This window comes from Gavialis gangeticus, unplaced genomic scaffold (genome assembly GCF_001723915.1).
Source record: "Gavialis gangeticus isolate Ggan-Ray unplaced genomic scaffold, GavGan_comp1, whole genome shotgun sequence".
Classification (NCBI taxonomy): Eukaryota; Metazoa; Chordata; order Crocodylia; family Gavialidae; genus Gavialis; species Gavialis gangeticus.
The window spans coordinates 103,964,618-103,984,233 of NW_017729024.1; the positions used below are offsets into that span (position 1 = coordinate 103,964,618).

Sequence of the window (19,616 nt, forward strand, 5' to 3'; positions counted from 1 at the left end):
CTATATTTGTAATGCACCATTATCTAACCCTTCAGATTGAACACAGACAAAAAGTCAGGAGAAGAAATACCCACCCACTTTCTGCTGCAGTAGTTTTGCAGGAACTCAAGCATAGTACAGCAGTATCACACTTAGGCCCCCTCTGTACTTTATATCTGCTACTCAGTTACCCTGTAAATTGCACAGTAAGTTTAGACTGGCTACATGAGCAAATTAACTACAGTGCCTAAAAAGGTCCAGCCAGCTATAAAGTTATGGCTTGAAAGTGTGTAATAAAGGTATAGCTGGTTTCTATCCAGCTTTAATTTGCATGTCCAGGCACTCCGCAGCTGGGAGACTACAGCTGCTGCGATCTTTCAGCAGGTGGGGAGCACAACACACCCCTGAGGCTGGGAGATCCCAGGCGCTGTGATTTTTCTCAGCTGTGGGGGCCCTCCACACAGTGGTTGGGAGATCACAGCTACTGTAATCTCTCAACCATTGCGATCTTCCAGCTGCGGGGTGCTCCACACATCCCAGGGGCTTGGAGATCACAGCAGTGCCCCATGGCTACCAGGGCTGAGAGTCCCACAGCTGACAAGACTCTCGGTTTCCGCTGCACCCCACCCATAGCTGGGGCTGAGAGTGCCCACAGCTGACAGGAGTCTTGGTCCAGCTGCCCATGTGGCCAGGGCTGAGAGTCCTATCGGCTGTGGGGACTTTCCGGCCTAGCTATGCATGGTCCCCACAGCTAGGAGCCCTCTCAGGAGGGGGCTTCCTGACGTGGGACTCTGCTTCTTGCCAAAGCAGGTGGAGCCAAGGATCAAGCTCCCCCTCCACTGGCAAGAAGGTGTGATGGGAACTAATGTGCTGTCCCACAATCATGCCTCCTGCCATGCAAATGTCATGGTAGGGGCCACAATTGTGTGGATTTCACATTAAATCCCATCATGCCTTTACTTGCATGTGTAGAGGGGGTCTTGCACACCTAAAGCCACTTACAAGCCTATTAGTTGGAATAGAATCTTTCCTCAGATTTCCTGACAAAACCACAGTGGGAGTGTTTACACATGCATTAAGGAGCTTTTCCTAATTAGCATTAAATTTTAGCACGTCCAATGTGATGTACCTAATATGTGCATTAGGCTGCCTTAATGTGCATAAACAACTGTGTACAGTTTTTAAGTGATGCCTGAAGTGCAGTAGCCTATCTTAATGCACTTTAGCATAATAGCACAGCTTTTTACATGATGCTTTAATGTGCAGTAAAACAGGCTATTGCACGTTAAAGTGTACATGTAAACATGCCCAGTCTATAATAAGAACTGAAAACTGTAGTAGGCATCTAATAGGCACCCACTGCCCAGAAACTGGGAATCAGCAAAACTAAAATCCCTGCTTCTAGGCTCTCTCAAAATCCTGGACCCCATATAGTAATATTATTTGTGTTGCTTTATTTCCATCATTCTGTTGTCAAGCAAATTCTTTCATTTGCACAAAAAATGTCTCGTTCTACTTGGGATTTACTGATCCCTTGACAGTTGTGAACAGCCTTGAAGGTTTGTTAATGCAGAACACATGTCATTAATCAGAGTGTTTAGTGTATTGCTGTATCGCTCTATACTTAAGAAATTATTTTGAGAATGCCTGGTCAAAAATATTGTCTCCACAGTTTGTTTATTTTATTTCCTTTTTCTCTGGTCCCAGATGATGGTATTCTTCCTCTGGTGACAGGTGCCTGGCTTCAACTCCCACTTGAGCCTTTTTACTCTCTTCCTTATTTTGCTAAAAGTGACAGAAAAGATGGCTGGCCCTGGAGAAAGAAACCGCTATCACTTTCTTTTATCACCTATAACACTTTGTGGGGGTCTGTTATATATCATTCATAAGTTTGATACTGCATTATAAGTCTCTTGCTAAAACTTAAGTTTAGTTTTGAGCAGGAAGGGAGAGTGTTTTTTCAGTGGGAAGGAAAGAATCCATGTGTGCGCATTACCAGGGCGCCTCTTGGTGTTACTAGAAACAATGACCATAAACTGAAGGAGAGTAGATTTAGATTGGACCTCAGGATTAAATTTTTTAGGGTGAGGGTTACCAAATTATGGAATGGGCTTCCAAGGGAGGTGGTGCTTTCCCCTCCCTTAGAGGTGTTCAGAAGGAGATTAGACAATCTGATCTAGTAGGTCCCTTCTGACCCTAGAAATCTATAAAATCTATTAATAGACCTATAAGCTTGCGCATTCTAAGTTGGTTAATAACAAAAGAATTTGGGGACTAGATCATATGAGATGTATGTTCTCAATGCCTTTCCTTCACTGGGAGCTGGAGGATTTTATTTTATTTTTTGACCCTTAACCTGTTAGATTTTTGTTTATGATTGATTGAATATTTCACGTGTATCAAACATTCAATAAATATGGGCAGCAGTGGAGTTCGTCAAGCTTAATAACTAAGATGTAAAACCAAAAAACTAAACATCTGAAATTGGAAATATTGTCTTCTGAATTCAGGGCTGCCAACCCACTATGTTTTATCCACTGTAAAGTCTTATTAAAAAGGGTTAAACATGAATTGAGAAAGTATTGAATAATGTATTCTTTAATAAACTGCTAAAATCTCAGCTGTTTCAAATTTAATAAAGTAACTCTTCTTTCTTGTGCCTGATGTTATATTCTTTGCACTGAACAAAGGCGCAGAGATATTTCCCAACAAACTTATGATTACTAAACAGACTATATACAATTTAATGGTGTTGGAGTAATGTTGTAGCTGTGATGTTCTAGGAAATATGCAAGAGGTAAGGATTTTTGTGGATGATATCATCTGAAGAAGAATGCATTGCATTCCAAAGCTAGTCTAAGTCTATCCCAACCATGCGGTTGGTCCAATAAAATATATTACCCACAAAAATCCTTGCCTTCCTTATATGCACGTGTAGTTTATATGCTGTGGTAAGTGCTGTATTGAGCATAATTTTGAATTGTTGACTGGACTGTCAAACTGGTCCAAATAAAGGCTGAAGAACCAGTCAATGCATAACATTTAAAAGCAGATAGTGAAACATTCTGCTTGGAACCACTTTGATGTAGTGAAGAAAATGGGTTATCCATCGTCCATGTAATCCTGACATTTCTATACCATATAGAAAGGTTGTGTGACTTGCGCTGTCTTCATTTGAAGAAGAATAACAACAGGCAAAATGAGATTTTTAGAAGTTATCTAATAGTATTTTTTACACTGGAAGCTGGAATTCAATTTAAATTTTCTATAATTCAGAATCATAGAATCATAGAAGTAGGGTCAGAAGGGACCTTCTAGATCTTCAAGTCCGACCCCCTGCCTGGGCGGGAGAAAAGACTGGACTCAAATGAGTCCAGCCAGGTAGTCATCAAGCCTCTTCTTAAAGATCCCCAGGGTAGGAGCCAGCACCACTTCCCTAGGAAGTTGGTTCCAGCTCCTAGCCGCCCTAACTGTGAAGTAGTTCTTGCGGATGTCTAATCTAAATCTACTCTCTAATAATTTGTGTCCATTGTTCCTTGTCATGCCAGGGGGCGCTAGGGGAAACAGTGTCTCCCCTAAACCCTTCTGGTCCCCCCTACTGAGTTTATAAACAGTCACCAGGTCCCCCCTCAGCCTTCTCTTGTGAAGGGTGAACAGGTTTAGGTCCCGCAGTCTTTCAGTGTAGGGTCTGTCCTGTAGTCCCCAGATCATGCGAGTGGCTCAGGATTTTTGCTGTGACACATTTTAGGGACACTTCTACTGAATGATCTTGCAAGTAAACTCTCCTGTCACACAACTTGGTATGTTGGTTATACCCAAAATAGATTTAGAAGCAGTGGGGAAATAGCATCTTAAGTTCTGTTTGTTTTTGAGTCAATTCACAGCTAAGTCAATACAGTTTATATATTTGATCTACATAGTTATTAATATAATATGTAGTATATTCTCAGTGTAGGAATATCAGTCATTACTCCAAATACCAGACCCAGATTCCTGCTCATCTTCCTGTGCAAACTAAATACTGTGCTTTCCTTTCCATGTCACACTTTACCTGTTAGGCCTGGAAGGATCCCTTAAAGTTGAGTTGCTGCTTAAATGGTTATGAATCCAGATCTCTTCTGAGTTCTCCGCTCCCAATTTTTGTGTTTTGGGCAGTGGGAAATCCTTGCTTTGTTGAAGCCATTGAAAGCTCTGACCTCAGGGCTAGGGCCAGACATTACACATAAACTGATTTAAGTGATCAGAAACAGGTTTAAACCTGTAACAGAACAGATGTTCAGTGCACATAAGCCAGTTTGAGAATGGCTGAAACTGGCTTGAGATGAACCTGGTTGAATGTAGTATCAGACTTAACTGATTTGCCTTAAACTGGTTTATGCAGTGTGTGTCCCAGACCCCTTGCTGGCTTAAGATAAATCAGACACCCTCAGCATCCTGGCATGCTCTGTGGGCTGAGCAGGGCTCTCTACTCCATAACAGGGCTGGCCCCTCCCTTTTGTTCTCTGGCTGCAGCTCCAGCACAGACTGGGATGCTCCCCTCCTCCCCTCACCAATCTCTGCTAAGCAGGAATTCCTCCTTCCTCTCTGCCTTGTGGAGAGGTGTCTGTGTATTAGCTAGCAGACCACATGCTGGCTACAGTCGCTGCTGAATCAACAGGCAGAATCAGCAGGTAGCTGGTAATGTCCCTCTGTTGTTTTCTTAATGGAGTGATATGATAAACACTGAGGGGGTGATAAACACTGTTATCAATTCCCTGCTGGGCTAATCAGAGCCTCCTGCGGGGGTCTGACCATGCTCCCCTCAGCTCAATACTGTGGAAGGAGGGAAGGGCTGTTCTACCCCCCACCCCAGCATCTAGCCTGAGCCACTGCAGGCATGTGCCTGCATGTGTGGGAAGTCTGTGCAGTTACAAACAGGTTCAGCTTAGCCAGGTTAAACTATCCTGTAAAGATTGAATCAATTCAGGCTCAGGCTTTTTGAATGTCTGTCTCTAGCCCAGAGGAGCCAGGATTTTGCATTAATTTCAAACATGCCAGGATTTTACCCATACAGTTTGATCCTTGTCTAGTCATGGTCCTGTTAGCAATGCTTTCAGTTGTTGCCATGGAGTTGGGTATGATTTCACAAACATGGAATTGCATGGAGTTCTCAGCTGGTGAAAATTCTCAGTGGTTTCAGTAGAAACCGTAAAGAAATTGACACCAGTGAGTAGGATTAAGAGTAGAGTCCAATAGGAGGAGAGGAAAGCTTGTTTGAAAAAGCTCATAGTTTCTTATGATTAGTGATTGTATTAGGAAAAAAAAAAGTCTGGTATGACTGGAATGAAAATGCACCATCTACAAATCTTATTCATTTGTGATTTTTCTAGAATAAAGGAAGAAATAATAATGATAGCAAATATACATACATATGGTACATAGACCAATGTGAGTAGGAGCAAGCACTATTGCTAAGATTGCATATTTTGTTCCTTCCAGTTTTAGTTTGCATATAACTTGACAAAATTTCACCACTGACACTGAAATTGGCAGTGCTAGGTTTCTGCTTGAAGATCACCTTTCTTTGAAAATTGAGCAAAAGCTGTTAAACTGTTTTTCAGGGAAATGAGTATGGAGCAAAATGCAGTTTCCTTATGAACAGCTTTGCAGTCACAAGCAAACAAGTAGAGATGGAAGTTTGGTAAGAAAATAGCATTAATTGAAAAGATATGCCTTTTAAATATTCTGCTGAAAACAAGTTTTGATTTCCAAGATATTAGTAATTGAAAATCTCCTGTATTCTGTGCGTGTACAACACTACTTTAAGAATGTACTTGCTTGCCTAGGGGAGGAGGCAGAGGAGAAGTACATATGCTACCAAATTCTCAATAGTTTTTAATACAAAAAAAATTCTGCATTTTTGTTTTTTTTCATTTAAAGATAATCTCTTGCCCTTCTATTGAATATATATATATATATATATATATATATTTTAAATACAGTTTTCCAAATCTTTCTTGTAAGTTTTTTTGTTTCTGTGCTTTATTTGTTTGGTTAGGTTTTTAGATCTTTTTTCCTTTTGTGGCTCTATTCTACTTTTCCCTCCAGAACTGATCTACCTTGGTATATCTATCCCTACCTTGTTTTCAATAAAAGTGTTCTCTTGTCTTCCTCTTCCTTCATTTCCTGTTGTTCCCTAGATTGCATGCTTGCTCTCTCTCTCTCTTCTTTTATTTTGTGGCAGTGTCTGTGGAAAAGCTTTCTGTTTTCAAATAAAGTTAGGTTTTGAAGGGACTGGTGACTCAGAAAAGTCTTTCTGCTTGCTTTGGGGAGGGCACATTTAAGTCCTGCTGCTTCTAATGATCCAAAGAGGAAACCAAACCCTCAGAATTCAGAGAAGCTGGGGGATTTGGGGGTCAGGATTCCTCAGACTAAACTTATGCTGTGCCTTTTTATGCTTTTCACAATGTTGAAAAGTCCATGTACCAGTTTTAGAACATTCAATGATAAAAGGTTCCCAGTAGGTCCCACCTTTCATGCATAGCGACTTTTAATTTTGCCTTTGCAACATTTTACTCAGTGTTCTCAAGTGATGTCTTTTAAATAAGCTTATTTTCATGGTAGATGCATTTCTAGGATACCAGCATTTTTACTAATTTATTCAATATTTTTTTGGGAAGAGATCCCCTTCATCACCATATAAAGAAGAAGACACAAAAGAAGACAACAATCCGGCTTCCCAAATAGGTTGTCATTTGAGAAAAACAGAGCATTGCCCAATAGTAGGAGAAATATTCATTAGAAATTCTATTAAAGGAGTCACTGCAGATCCTATAAAATTCTAAGCCAGTTTTATTCATCACCTTCGTTTTAGTGGTGAAAAAAATGGGACCCATTTTTTTTAAACAAAAAAAAAAGAATTTAAAAGAGCCTATTGAAGGAATAGTTCTGCTAAAAGAAAACTACTTGGAGTTCTCAATGGATTAAAACCCCTCTTTTCACTTTGAGAAGGAATGGTGGTTATTTTAAATGGGTGCATATATATAAAAACAATTTTATACAAATGAAACTTCCATTGCATTTAGGGGACATAACATAATACAAAATTGAATGGCTTTAACAGATAGTTGCTGGATAATTTTCAAAACATCCATTTTTTGTGATAGTTAATACTTTTTTGCTTGTGAAAGTGAAGGACTGATAATATTGCTAGATTCTAGAAGAACACAAGCAGGTGTTCTGCAGAATTCCTTTATCATCTATGCCAGTGCATCTTGCTCCAAAGATCTGTTTCCCTTGTTAATCCAGCCCTCAATGTCGTCTAAAATAGCATTGCTTCAGGTTGTGGATAAATATGCACTAAAAAGAAATAATTCTAGGAGAACCAAAGTCCCATTAACTTACATACTCAGCTAGTATATTAGTCCTTTTGTTTAAGACCCACCAGAAGAAGTGGGTATATTAAACTTTTAATTTCTCTATGCTGCGAATGAAAATATTTAATAAAATATTGACATGTATGTGAGCAGCTCTACTGGAATTATTACAGTTCAAAACTTCATTTCAAAACCAAAGCCACATTGTTTGTCAGCTTTCATTTGGGAGCAGTGCACATATGTATATGTAAATGTTTTATTCCATATAATCAATAACTAGTCCCATGAGAGAGAGATATGGGCAGATTCAGTGTAAGCTCCAGAAAAGCAAACAAAGGGCTATTTAAATGTGATACTGTTACAAAGATAATGCTGAATTAGCAGAGAGCCACATTTGAATTAAGGGAAATATTTCAGTTTTGCCTGTTTGTATATGCATAATTGAGGAAAGGATTAAAACTGCAGGATTTGAAAAATACTTACATCTGATCCTCCAGGGTTCTTTCTTTTCTCATCTCACTTATTGCTCCATTTAGTTTGGTAACTGATGTTAAAGGAATTGAGAGGTATGAATACCGTTTCATGGTACTTGTATCCAAAAAGAGCCTGTGTTTAGTATAAAATTTGCGTTAAACTAAATTTTAGGTTATTGTGATCTTTCTGTAAAATGTCCAAAGGCTTGAAGAATACATGTAGGTATTCTATTTTAGTAAAGAAGTTCCCTTAACCTTCAGTAAAGGACTGGTTGCACAAATCGTCAACCTCTGATTTCTCTGTTTTGGAGATGGAGCCATCCATCAAGGTTTGAGTGCAGAGTTAGGAGTGCTTAGAAAGCACTTTCCCATATGTGCCTGATTATTACAGCACAGCTGCTGCCTTGGGTAATTAATGTGAGAGTGCTGCATCTTTCAGATGTGTAGTATGTCTTTATTTTCAGAACCACATGGTCTCTCCTGCTTCTGTTCTATTGCATCTTATAACACTGACATTTCACTGATGATGGGTTCTTGGATGTATGGTTTCTTTTTTGTTGGTACCTGGTGAAAACCAAAAAGCCTTGTATCTGCATGGGAGAAACTGACTGGTATTACCAGATATCTGGTTCTTCACTGTATATACCCTCTAGCCATCCAGCATTTAAATAGTTTGGCTCTCCTCTGTTATCTGAAGTATGATATTGAATTAAGAACCTAAAGTACCTAAATAAGCCTGGCAGCTCATATCTCTTTGAAAGCAAATAAGATTTACTTGATTTAAGAGTTTGGATGCTTTTGAAAGTGTAATCCTAGAGCTTCTGTTTTGTTAATAGGAACTTGTATAATATTCACAATGTTTTTCAAAAAAGGGAAAAACTTCATTTCTGGTTTTTGCTTTTACTTTTTAATGTGAAAATTTGAAGCAATTTGGTAAGTTTTTTAGGGAAATAGGACTCTTATCAAAAGCCCTTTTCAGTCAAAAATCATTGTGCTTGAGTGAAAACCAAGACTCAGTATTAGAAATTATTTTTTCCCTAAAGATCAGCTTTTACAGTCTCACATTCTTTGCTTCAGAAATCTCCATTTCATACAAGAAAAAAATTGAGTCTTCAAAATGGCCTATAACAAAATTTAAAGGAATAGTTTGTATTATTTTTTAAATTGTTATGTCTCACAACTGTACTCATCTCCAGAATATCAGTATGTTGAAATTGGTCTGGGACTGCCTGACTTCCAAGCGGGAAGCAAGCTTTGGATATTGTCTAAGGTTCGGTCTTAGTGAAGCTGTAAAGGGGTATATGTATGTGTCATCAAGAGGGAGGTAGTATTCTTACAACTGAACTGTGAGTTTGTTCTGAACCCCAATGATTTCAGTGAAGACAGCATAGCTCAGCACAAGAGGCAGAGAGGGGAATGCAGACACCAGATCCTGTTTCTAGCTGTTCCACAGGTTTTATGTGAAGTCAAGCAAGTCACTTATTAGTCTGTTGGCACTCCTTGTTGACATCTGTAAAATTGGGCTACTTTTGAGATCCTTCCATTAAAGTTGGGCTTTTTTAAATCACTCTGTGCTGGTCTAATTCTATCCCCATATGGAGCATAGAGACCTTCAGTGGAGCAGGGAGAGACCATCACTTGAGATAGCAGTTTTGCATAAAGATATGCGTTGTTATTGCTCCGTTTCAGGTTTCTTGGAAAAATGCACGTCTAGTTACCAGTTTTCTACACAGAATCTTTATTAGATTCATGGAAAAATCATTCCTTTACCATTAGAGAATTCTTATCCACCTTCTTCTGGCTAACACGGATTTGCATTTTCTAAACTTTTTGTGACAAGGTGTCCTAAGTGAGGCTTATCCCGTTTTTATTTTTTTCTTTAAGAGGCTCAAACAATATTTGTATGCCTTATTTGCATATTATACTGCAATTATGATTTAAGGTTATACTTTAAGGTGTGAATAACATCTTGAAAGCTAAAGATAACAATCTATGGTCACTGATGCCATACACTAACTTTGAGTCTCAAGTAGAGGCACCAAGTATATGGGCACTCGAGGCCCCTGGCTCCCCTCAGGAAGAGGGCTGTCACCTGAAATGTGTAAAACTTTCCACATGTCCATCATCTTAGGCCCTCCCCCAGCAAAAATAAAAGTCAGTGTCCATGGTCTGGACTGGAAAATTTACTTGAAAATCTGGGGTGGGGGTTTCCACTTTTGTTTAAGGAGGACTAGTTGTGCAAACCACTGTTGGTGGGATAACTTTTGAGACACCTTACATGGAGTAGAAGGCTACTTAGCATTTTTGAGAAAACAAATCAGTTTTTAGGGTTGGTCTAGTATAGAGCACCCAAAATATGAGATACCAAAATTACTAGTCATTTCATCAAAACTTGGTCAGGGTTGTGCCAGGATCTTTGCTAGTCATGATTTAAGGACAGGCAATGGGGAGTACTGGCCATGGGAACTGGCCAAAGGGTGTGCAAGACTAGGGCTAGGGCAGGCATTCAAAAAGCCTGAGCTTGAATTGATTCAGTCTTTGCAGGTTACTCTAACCTGACTAGGCTGAACTGGTTTCCAATCGCATAGACATTCCCTCTGGACTGAAGAAATGCAGATATATGCCTGAAGTGGCTCAGGCTAGAAACCAGGGGGTGCTAGAGCAGTCCTTCCTTCTCTTCCATAGTTCTGAGCTGAGAAGGGGTGTGGCTGGACACTGATTAGGGAGGGGTTCCCTCCCTGGCTGCTCCTGATGGGTGAGGGAGCCAGCAGGGAGTTGACAACACAGTGTTTAGCACCCCATCGAAAAAACAAAAGCCTTTCTCAGTTCAAGTTCTTCAACAACTTTTTCCAAGGAAGGAACAATGGCCCTGTTGATTAGCTCCAAAAAGCCCTAAGTGGACCCTGTCCTGTCTGCCTTACACAGATACCTCTCAGCATTACCTAGCATACCAGATGCTGGCTATAGTCCATATTGTGGGAGAGGGGTGGGGGGAGTCTCTACTTGAGCAGGGAGTGGTGAGGGGGATGTGGAGCAAGGGGAAGCCAGGCAGACACTGCTATACCTGCAGTCTCTGCTGGAGCTCCAGGTAGGGAGCAAAGTAGCACTGCTCTGGGGCAGAGAGCTCTGCCCAGGGCTGCAAAGCATATGAGATGCTGGGGGACTCTGGTTTAAGTTAAACCAGGAAAATGTCTGGGACAGACTTTGCATAAACAAGTTTGAGCTAAATCAGTTAAATCTGATACTACATTCAACCAGGTTTATCTCAAACCGGTTTATGATTTCCATTTCAAACTGGTTTATGTGCACTGAACGTCTGTTCTGTTACAGGCTTAAACGAGTTTCTGATCACTTAAACTGGTTTATGTGTAATGTCTGTCCCTAGCCTAAGACAACGAAGAGTATGTGCTGAATCGGAGGCTGCACCCAGCAGATCTCATATGGAGCAGAAGTACAAATTAAAGCTGCCCTTCCCTTTCAGGCAGAAACTCTCACAGAAGGCAGCAGAAATCACTGTTTCTTTTTTTACACAATAAAATTCCCCCTGTGGCTTAAAGGACTCATTTAGTGCAGCAAGGTGTAATTCAAACCTCTCTGCACCAGTTCACTAAATTTTGCTCAAGTTCAACATTATAGGAGTGTTAAATATGTTTTATTGGTATCTGACACACAAATTTATAGTAGCTTCAAATTATAAATCTTCTGACAGGCAGCTTTCCCCCTTATAGTTAGTAATAAACCACAGGCTAAAATTGTATTTTATTCTGGAGTACGTGGCTTGACTGTTGAAATACCTGAGAGTTTACATTTATAACACTGCATTTTTAAAGCACTGGGCAAGGTTCAGCATAGCTGAGACAGGCAGGTGAAAATTACACTTCCTGAGCTAGCTAAGGCCATTTGTACTGAGGGGGTTAGTGATTCACCCTCAGGAGACAACACTTCATTCTTATAGGGTTTTTTTTTCCATTTCTGCACTCTGAATAGTTGTTTATCATTATTTGTCACAAAATTAAAGTGTGGCTTGGGGCTTGATTTGGCAGGGGTCATGGTTATGAATATATTAAAGTCTGCTTCTTGTTTTAGAAAGGATGCTAGGAGATTTGAGTCCTGCCACATAACAGAATCTTTGTGGTCTTGACATCAGTTCATCCCTCATTTGCTGTGACTCAGGGCTGGGGAGTACACTTGGCACAGAACCAGAAAGTCAGGATGGTAGGCAAAGGTCTTGCCTTTATGCCTCTCCTCTTTCTGAAACCGTCTGCAGGCTTTTGAATCCCTGGCCCACATTAGCAGCTCTGACTTTCATACATACAGTTGCAAGAGCTGCCACCTCTTAGGCCAGAGGTGAAGGGGGGTGGTCTAGGGTGGCATGTGACCAAGGCTCCCTTTTGTCACTGACTAAGCCAGCCCTACAGCTGCCTTGACCATCCTGCCACCAGACTTCAGGGCCTACATCTGGCCAAATATTACCATCTCTGGTATTACCAAAATGAACTAGTTGGACAAAAAAATATATCTTCTAGTGTGGTTTTTTTTGGTCTGTTGTCTGATTTTTGAAGCTGTTTGTGAATTCCCCCCACCCAAACACAACTCTCAGCTACAGTAGGGACTCTACTCTCTTACCCCATGGGCTCGAACAAGGGCAAGCATCCATTATCATCTCTCATTTTCCTCCCTGATCATTCTTAAACCTCACGTTTCCCAACCCATCTCGTATTTCTGTGCTGCCTCACAGTCCATATTCTACCTCTGCTCCTGCTCATTCATCTGCCTCACCTGCACTGCCATACCCAAGTCTGCTGCCAGAAACCATGTGCCAAATTCCTGACATAAGGTACCAAATATCTGGTTTAGATCAGTCCTGAGCTATGCACCCAGGGCTGTTCTCATGCTCTGTCTCAGCAGTGCTCATTGGTGTGTTCAGAGCCATTTGAAGGCTGCTACCTTGCCTCATTTCTGGGGTTTGTGTGAGCAGTGGTCTTGGGGACAACATAAAGACATACTCTTAGCATCATCTGTCCTTCAGTTTCTTCCTTAAATGTCTTTCAACTTTCTGTCCTCTTCTCTTTCCCTCCCTTTCTTCTCTTTCCTTTGTCTTCAGTTATTTTCCCAAGGGCTGGGGTGGTACAGGCACTAAGGTGCACAGTTGACCACCCAGAAGTTGCAAATGTGAAGCCAAAGCAGAAACATTTATGGTGCAGCCTGTCAGATTCCAACGAATCTGAAAATTCTGCTAAATACCTTGTCACAAGGACATAAAAAAACGAAGTTATTTTCTCCTTTCTTCGTGTTCCACTGCCTTCTCACTGACATGCTGTTTCTCAGTCTCCTTTCTTGTCCTTCCCACCCTTCTCAGTTAATCTTTCCTCTGGCCCCTGCCTCTCATATTTCTCTGCGCTTCCTGCCACATGACTTCTCCATATAACCATAACCTGTATCCTGTCCTCAAGAGATGCAGGATGGCAGCCATTTTCAGTTGAAGTATAAGTTGACAATAAAACTGCAGGATGTCAGGAGATCATGAAGAGTTTTACCAGAAAATAAACAAGATCGTAACACAGTGAACTAGAACTGAGAGACAGTATTGTGAGAGCTGCCAACCTTGCTTTCTGTCAGTGTGCTAAGTTGGGAATGTGTGCGTATACAACCCCCCCCCCCCTTTTTTCTAAAGTATCAAAAGCATGCGCTTGTCTTCCAGAATGAGAAGAAGAAAAAAAAATGAGTGTTTAGTTAGATGCTGTATGTAACAATCGAAAATGTCTTCTTTTTTCTGCGCAGGAAGGGCTAAACTCTGATCTCGGTTACTCCAAACTCTCGTTGGCATAACTCCAATCCAGTAACTGGAATCAGTTAATTTTACACTACTTCAGCTAAGACTGAATTCTTTACCTTGGAATCTGTCCATAAAAATGTGATCCATGCAATTACTGTGGGGACCAAGACCTCATGTTCAGATGTACAGCATAGTTGTTAGACCATCTACAGAACAATCCATGCTCTGCAATTGCTGCCTACTGAGTCTAATACTGATAAGCTGTGAGCCTGTCTGTACAAAAACAGAGATGCCCTTTGCTTCTACATTATTTATTGACATCACATGGCTTCCTAATGGTGTTTTATAATAACTCTTTATCTTTTTCTTTTTTTTTTCTTTTTTTACTTCTTTCCAGTCTCAGTAGACAAGATGTCAATAGAATAAGTGGCCTATATTCCAGACCTTGCCATGAACCATTTAGTGGGACCACCTGAGGGGGAGGTGAATGAAGAGCCAGCAAACGTAGAGGTGAATGAGTCAGTGGAGGCTGACCTAGAGCATTCTGAGGTGGAGGAGGAACAGCAGTATGCAACTCATTACCCAAGGCATCCCAGTAGCAGCCAAGGAGGACAGTCTGGGCAGGAGGAGGAAGGAATGCTAGCTCGATCAGCCAGCACTGAGAGTGGCTTCCACAATCACACAGATACTGCCGAAGGGGATGTCATAACCACAGCAGATGACAGCTATGACATTGACAGAGTTCAGGAGAATGAGGATGAGACTGCCTACGCAGTACAGTATAGACCAGAGTCTGAGGAGTACACGGAAAATGCTGAGGCTGAGCATGCTGAGTCCATTCATAACCTAACTCTTCCAAACCGCTTACACTTTCACTCCATTGAACATGAGGAAGCCATGAATGCAGCCTATTCAGGGTATGTCTACACTCACCGGCTCTTCCACCGAGGGGAGGATGAGCAGTACGCTGAGCCTTATGCTGACTATGGGCTACAGGAGCATGTGTATGAGGAGATAGGAGATGCACCTGACCTGGATGTCAGGGAGGGTCTCCGGCTTTACGAACAGGAAAGGGAGGAAGCAGACAACTATCGCAAGGAAGCTCTTGGTGCACGCCTTCACCACTATGATGAACGGTCTGATGGAGAGTCTGACAGCCCTGAGAAGGAGGCAGAATTTGCTCCCTATCCACGGATGGACAGTTATGAGCAAGAAGAAGATATTGATCAAATTGTAGCTGAGGTCAAACAGAGCATGAGCTCTCAGAGCCTGGACAAGGCTGCTGAAGACATGCCAGAATCAGAGCAGAACTTGGAACGTGCCCAGACACCCAGTGGTGGGGGGCATGAGAGTAATGGCCAGCTCCCAACTGGCCCTAGGCCTGCAGTCAGCTCAGGGGAGTCGGTGCAGAGATATAGCAAGGAAAAAAAGGATGCAATATCATTGGCCATCAAAGACATTAAAGAAGCTATTGAGGAAGTGAAGACAAGGACCATTCGTTCTCCTTATACTCCTGATGAACCAAAAGAACCCATATGGGTGATGAGACAGGACATCAGCCCAACCAGGGACTGTGATGATCAGAGGCCACTAGATGGAGATGTAAGTATATAAAGCTATTGGCTTGCTCCATACAATTAAAGAAAGAAGGGATAGGTAATATAACCCTTTCTTGGAATACACTGCCTCTCTCTCTTTCTTTCTCTCTCTCTCTCATTGCAATATACATTATACTACATGGCTTATTCTGTTACTTGTTAAGTTTATAACACTTTGTCTGTTTCACTCTTATATTTTACAGGCTGTTGTGTTTTACCAATGGGGTTTATTTCCTAACTCATAGGCCTATCACTGATATAAGTAGAGTGGCTGCCAACCAGCTTACCTCAGACTTATAGAGTCCTGCACACTTCTGGTAGTTTTGCATTTCTTCTAGATGACATGTGACCTTGCAATGCTGTTAGTGTTTATAGATTTCATTTTTTTGCTATGGGGTTTTTTTCTGGTTTTGTTTTCAGTTTTTTACACAATGTATTTCTCATGGGTCTTACAGAAGTTGGGTGCCTCAGAGACGTATCTGAAATCATGTAGATTCATGTAGAAGTAGGACTGGAAGGTACTTTCAGAGGTAATCTAGTACAGCCCCCTGCCTAAGGCAGGATCACCCTATCCAAACCATCCTATACAAATCCATTGTCTAAACTACTGTATTTACTCAAATCCAAGATGAGGGGCTTTTTTCCTCATGTTGCATAGGGAAAAAAATCATCCTGGATTCAAGTACAGGCGGGGGGGCAGGAAGCAGGTGCCAGGGCATGAAGACAGTTTTGGAAAGAGGGGCAATGGGAGTGGGAGGACACTGGTGGAGGAGACAGGCAGCAGGGAGCAAGGGGCTGGGATCAGGCCACTTGACTTCCCTTCTGCCTGCCCCCCATAACTGTTTGCCATACTGCAGTGGTGGGGGGAATGACACACATTTAAAGTTAATCTTCCAATAATGTGATTGTAGACATGGAAAATTATAACAAATGTATACATTTTCCACGTCTAGAATCTAATTATTGGGGGAGGTTATCTTAAATTCAGAATCATCTTGGATTTGGGTAAATATAGTGTTAACAAAACTACAGTCAACCTTGACACAACCACAGGACATAACCTAAACTGTCACAGATAAAGCAGAGGGACAGCAGGAGACAATGTCCTGTTGCTGAGAAGCTTGTTAAAATATGCTCAAAACATCCAAGGAATAGGACCATGTCACCTGCTACAGAGGAAGGCAAAAACCCTAACACTCTGTGCCCATCTGATCATGGGGTAAAATTCCTTCTTGACCCCAAGCACGGTGACTGGTGTAACCCTGGGCAGAGGAGCAACATGCTATACCCAGGAACCTCCAGGTTTAAGTCCCAGCATGCTTCTGACGAAGGAAAAAAAACCCAAAGCAATCTGGACATATGTAGCAGCAAGAGGGGAGAAAATTTCTTTTTAACTCCGTGTGGCAATCAGCAAAGCCCAGGAGCATGGGAAATGCCAATAATAGAGAGTCCATAACTTCCCTAGGCAGTCTATACTGCTGCCTCATTGTTCTAACAATGAAGAAGTTTTTCCTGGTATCCAATCTAAATCTACTTTGCTACACTTCAGGCCACTGGTTTATGTCCTGCTCTCTGCAGGAAAATGAAAAAGGTATTTTCTTTTTTCTTTATGGAAGGCTTTCAGATATTTGACAACTGCTTTCATGCACTTTTGCTGCAAGCTGGACGTGCCTATTTCCTTCAACCTCTTGTCTTATAAAGGGCTTGGAAGACAAATCATTTTTGTCACCTGCATCAGGACCCACTCCAACTTCTCCATGTCCCTTTTGAAATGTGGACCCCAAATTGTACACAGTACGCCAGATGAGACCTAACCAGTGACAAGTAAAGAAGCATTAGTACCTTCTGTGTCCTGCACCTAATGCTTCTATTGATACATTCCAAAAGTGCATTCATCTTTTGTGTAACTACATCATACTGAAGACTCATACTGAGCTTGTGTTCTACCATGAATCCTATATCCTTCCCTGTAGAGCTGCCATCCAGTCAGGTGTCCCCCACAATTAGGCATTTGTATTTTTTATTATTCTTCCTGAGGTATAGCACCTTTCATTCATTAGCACTGAACTTCATTCAGTTAGATCCCATCAAGATCTTTCCTAATTGCACTCCTGTCCTCCAACATGTTCACAGTCCTTCCCAGTAAGAGTCATCTGCAAATTTGCTGAAGAAGCTTTCTATGCTAGCATCCAAATTGTTAATAAACATGTTAAAAAGCATTGGGCCCAGGACAGACCTGTGGGATTCCTCTTGAAACTTCCTGCCATTCTGGCATGGATCCATTTATAATTACCCTTTGCTTATGGCTATCAAACCAATTGACTACCGTAGAGTAAAAATTACTTCATAATACTTTTTTCTAGTGCACATTTCTCTAACTTGTTTATAAGAAGGTCATAAGTGACTTTGTCAAAATCCCTGCCTAGTCCAGATACACTATACCTGCGCCATTGCCTTCATCTACTCAGATTATCTCTGATCACTGTTACCCAGTTTATGTTACAATAAAGCATAGCCACTCTAGGCTGCACCTTAGTATAAACACCTCACCTGCCTCCCCCCTGCCCCAACTGGCCTGGATTGGGTTAACCAAACTGCCTAGCCACAACTGTCACTGTTGCTCTCTGGGCCAGGCTTAACCCAGCGAAGAGCAGCAGCCCAGCAGTGGCAGCAGGGGTTGGGCAGGCAGATTACTATTCGCCTGCCATGTCTTGATGGAAATCATTGTTGTTGTTCTTATGAGCAGGAAACTGCCTATTATGTTTTGTATGTTGGGGTCTTTTGCCCACCCGGGTCTGACCCCTGATTTCTGTAGGTAGGCCTCCTTGTCCAGAACCCACCAAACAGGGTTTGACTCTGAGGCTCTAGCCTTCCCCTGTGTGGGGCCTCGTTACCATACCATTCGCCCTCCCCCCTCCCTGTTCTCCCTGGAGCTTCTCACTGCCCCCCTCTCTGGGGCTGGGATCTCCACGCTGCCATGGGTTCCATATGAGGCCTCCTCCAACCCCTAATAGCCTCACCCAAACCTCTGGTTTTAAACAGCAAACAAAACACAAGCCCCTGAGCTATAATATAAATTCTCTCACTCTGCTAAAACATCATTCCAGCCACACCAAGGGTGTTCCATCTCTCACCATTATCAGGCTGCTCGTGTAGTCAGGCCTCTCCCCTTTGCTCACTCAGGCAGAGCTCCTTTCCTCTTGGCTGCCAGCAGGGAACTGCCTGCCTGGCCTCAGCCCTGGGGTTGAAACAGGAACTAGGCCCTGCCCCTTCCGGTCAGCTGACCGCTAGCAGGTGTGGGTCACTGGCTCTCTCTAGTTGCCATGGTAACCCACAGCTGAGCTCCTTCCTCACTGCTCCAAAAGTAGGTGGCACTTTAGTGCCCTGCTACAGAAGCCTTCATGTCAACACCACCATTTCAACCATGTGTTTACTTGCATGACACAATGGTCCCTCCCTGGTCCTTTGACTTCCACATGGAGGATTAATGAGAACGCTACTTGTGCTCCAAGCTCCTTAATCCTCCTGCCAAGAATGTTGCAGTCTCCTTTGGTCTGCTCAATCATTCCTGGCAGTATTGTTGGTACCTACATAGACGAGCAGGAAAGGGTAGCAGTCTTGATGGATGGGTGAGCTCTGGCAATCTTTCTGAAACATCCTGAATACAAGCTGTAGGCAAACACCACACTTCCTGGGACACAAAATCCAGATGACAAATTGGTGCTTCTGTCTCCCACAGAAGAGAGTTGCCAGCCACCACTCCCCTCTTCCCTCTTGGTTCAGTGGTCTTAGAGCCCCCATCCCTGGGGCCTTGCGTTTTCTGCACTCTAGATTGCCAAGTCCTTCAGGTATTGCCTACTGATGTTTCGTCAGTTGTTCCACTGAAGAGTGCTTGAAAGAGGCTGCTGACTTTAGTCTGTTCCTCTTGAATTCTGAGGACCTCCTAGTAGTCACATAATGCCACTTCTTCTCATTGCTCTTTGGTCTCTCTAGTGCCAGCCACTCTTAACTTCTGTCCAAGAAATCTTTATTTACCTTGATAACACATAGTGCGAATATCTGTGCTTCCAACCTTTCGCTGTTTTCCTCCAGGACAGATACCAGCTTACACTTGATGTAGGTGAAATGGTCTTGACCCTCTGGGAGAACACGTGCATGGAACATTCCACTCAAGTCATAATTGCTAATCCAGTCTCCATTTATGCCTACTTTGCTCCCTGGAGGACATCTAGGATGTAAACAAAGCAAAAAAAAAAAGAAGAAGAAAAGAGAAAAACAACAACAACAACAAAAAACTCACCAAAAAAGCATCAAACACATATACACCTGTGCATGCACACAGAGCCTCCTGCTCCCTGGTTTCCTCCTGCAGTGAACTCCCAAGAAAACGTCTTCCTCATTTACTGAGTTAGACTGCAGTCTCTAGAATTTACTA

General features: G+C 42.1%; 1 protein-coding gene across 2 annotated transcripts in view; it reads left to right on the forward strand.

The window, feature by feature from the left end:
• Nucleotides 1-5,592: 5,592 nt before the first annotated feature.
• APBA1 (amyloid beta precursor protein binding family A member 1) overlaps nt 5,593-19,616 on the forward strand; it is a 71,753-nt gene continuing 57,729 nt past the window's right edge. The window contains exons 1-2 of one of the 2 annotated variants that reach the window (XM_019517477.1): nt 5,593-5,659; nt 13,981-15,185. In XM_019517477.1, the coding sequence (XP_019373022.1) occupies nt 14,034-15,185 (1,152 nt within the window). In that variant the 5' untranslated portion in view covers nt 5,593-5,659; nt 13,981-14,033. The remainder of the gene's footprint in view (nt 5,660-13,980; nt 15,186-19,616) is intronic. The other variant, XM_019517476.1, reaches the window with a different exon arrangement.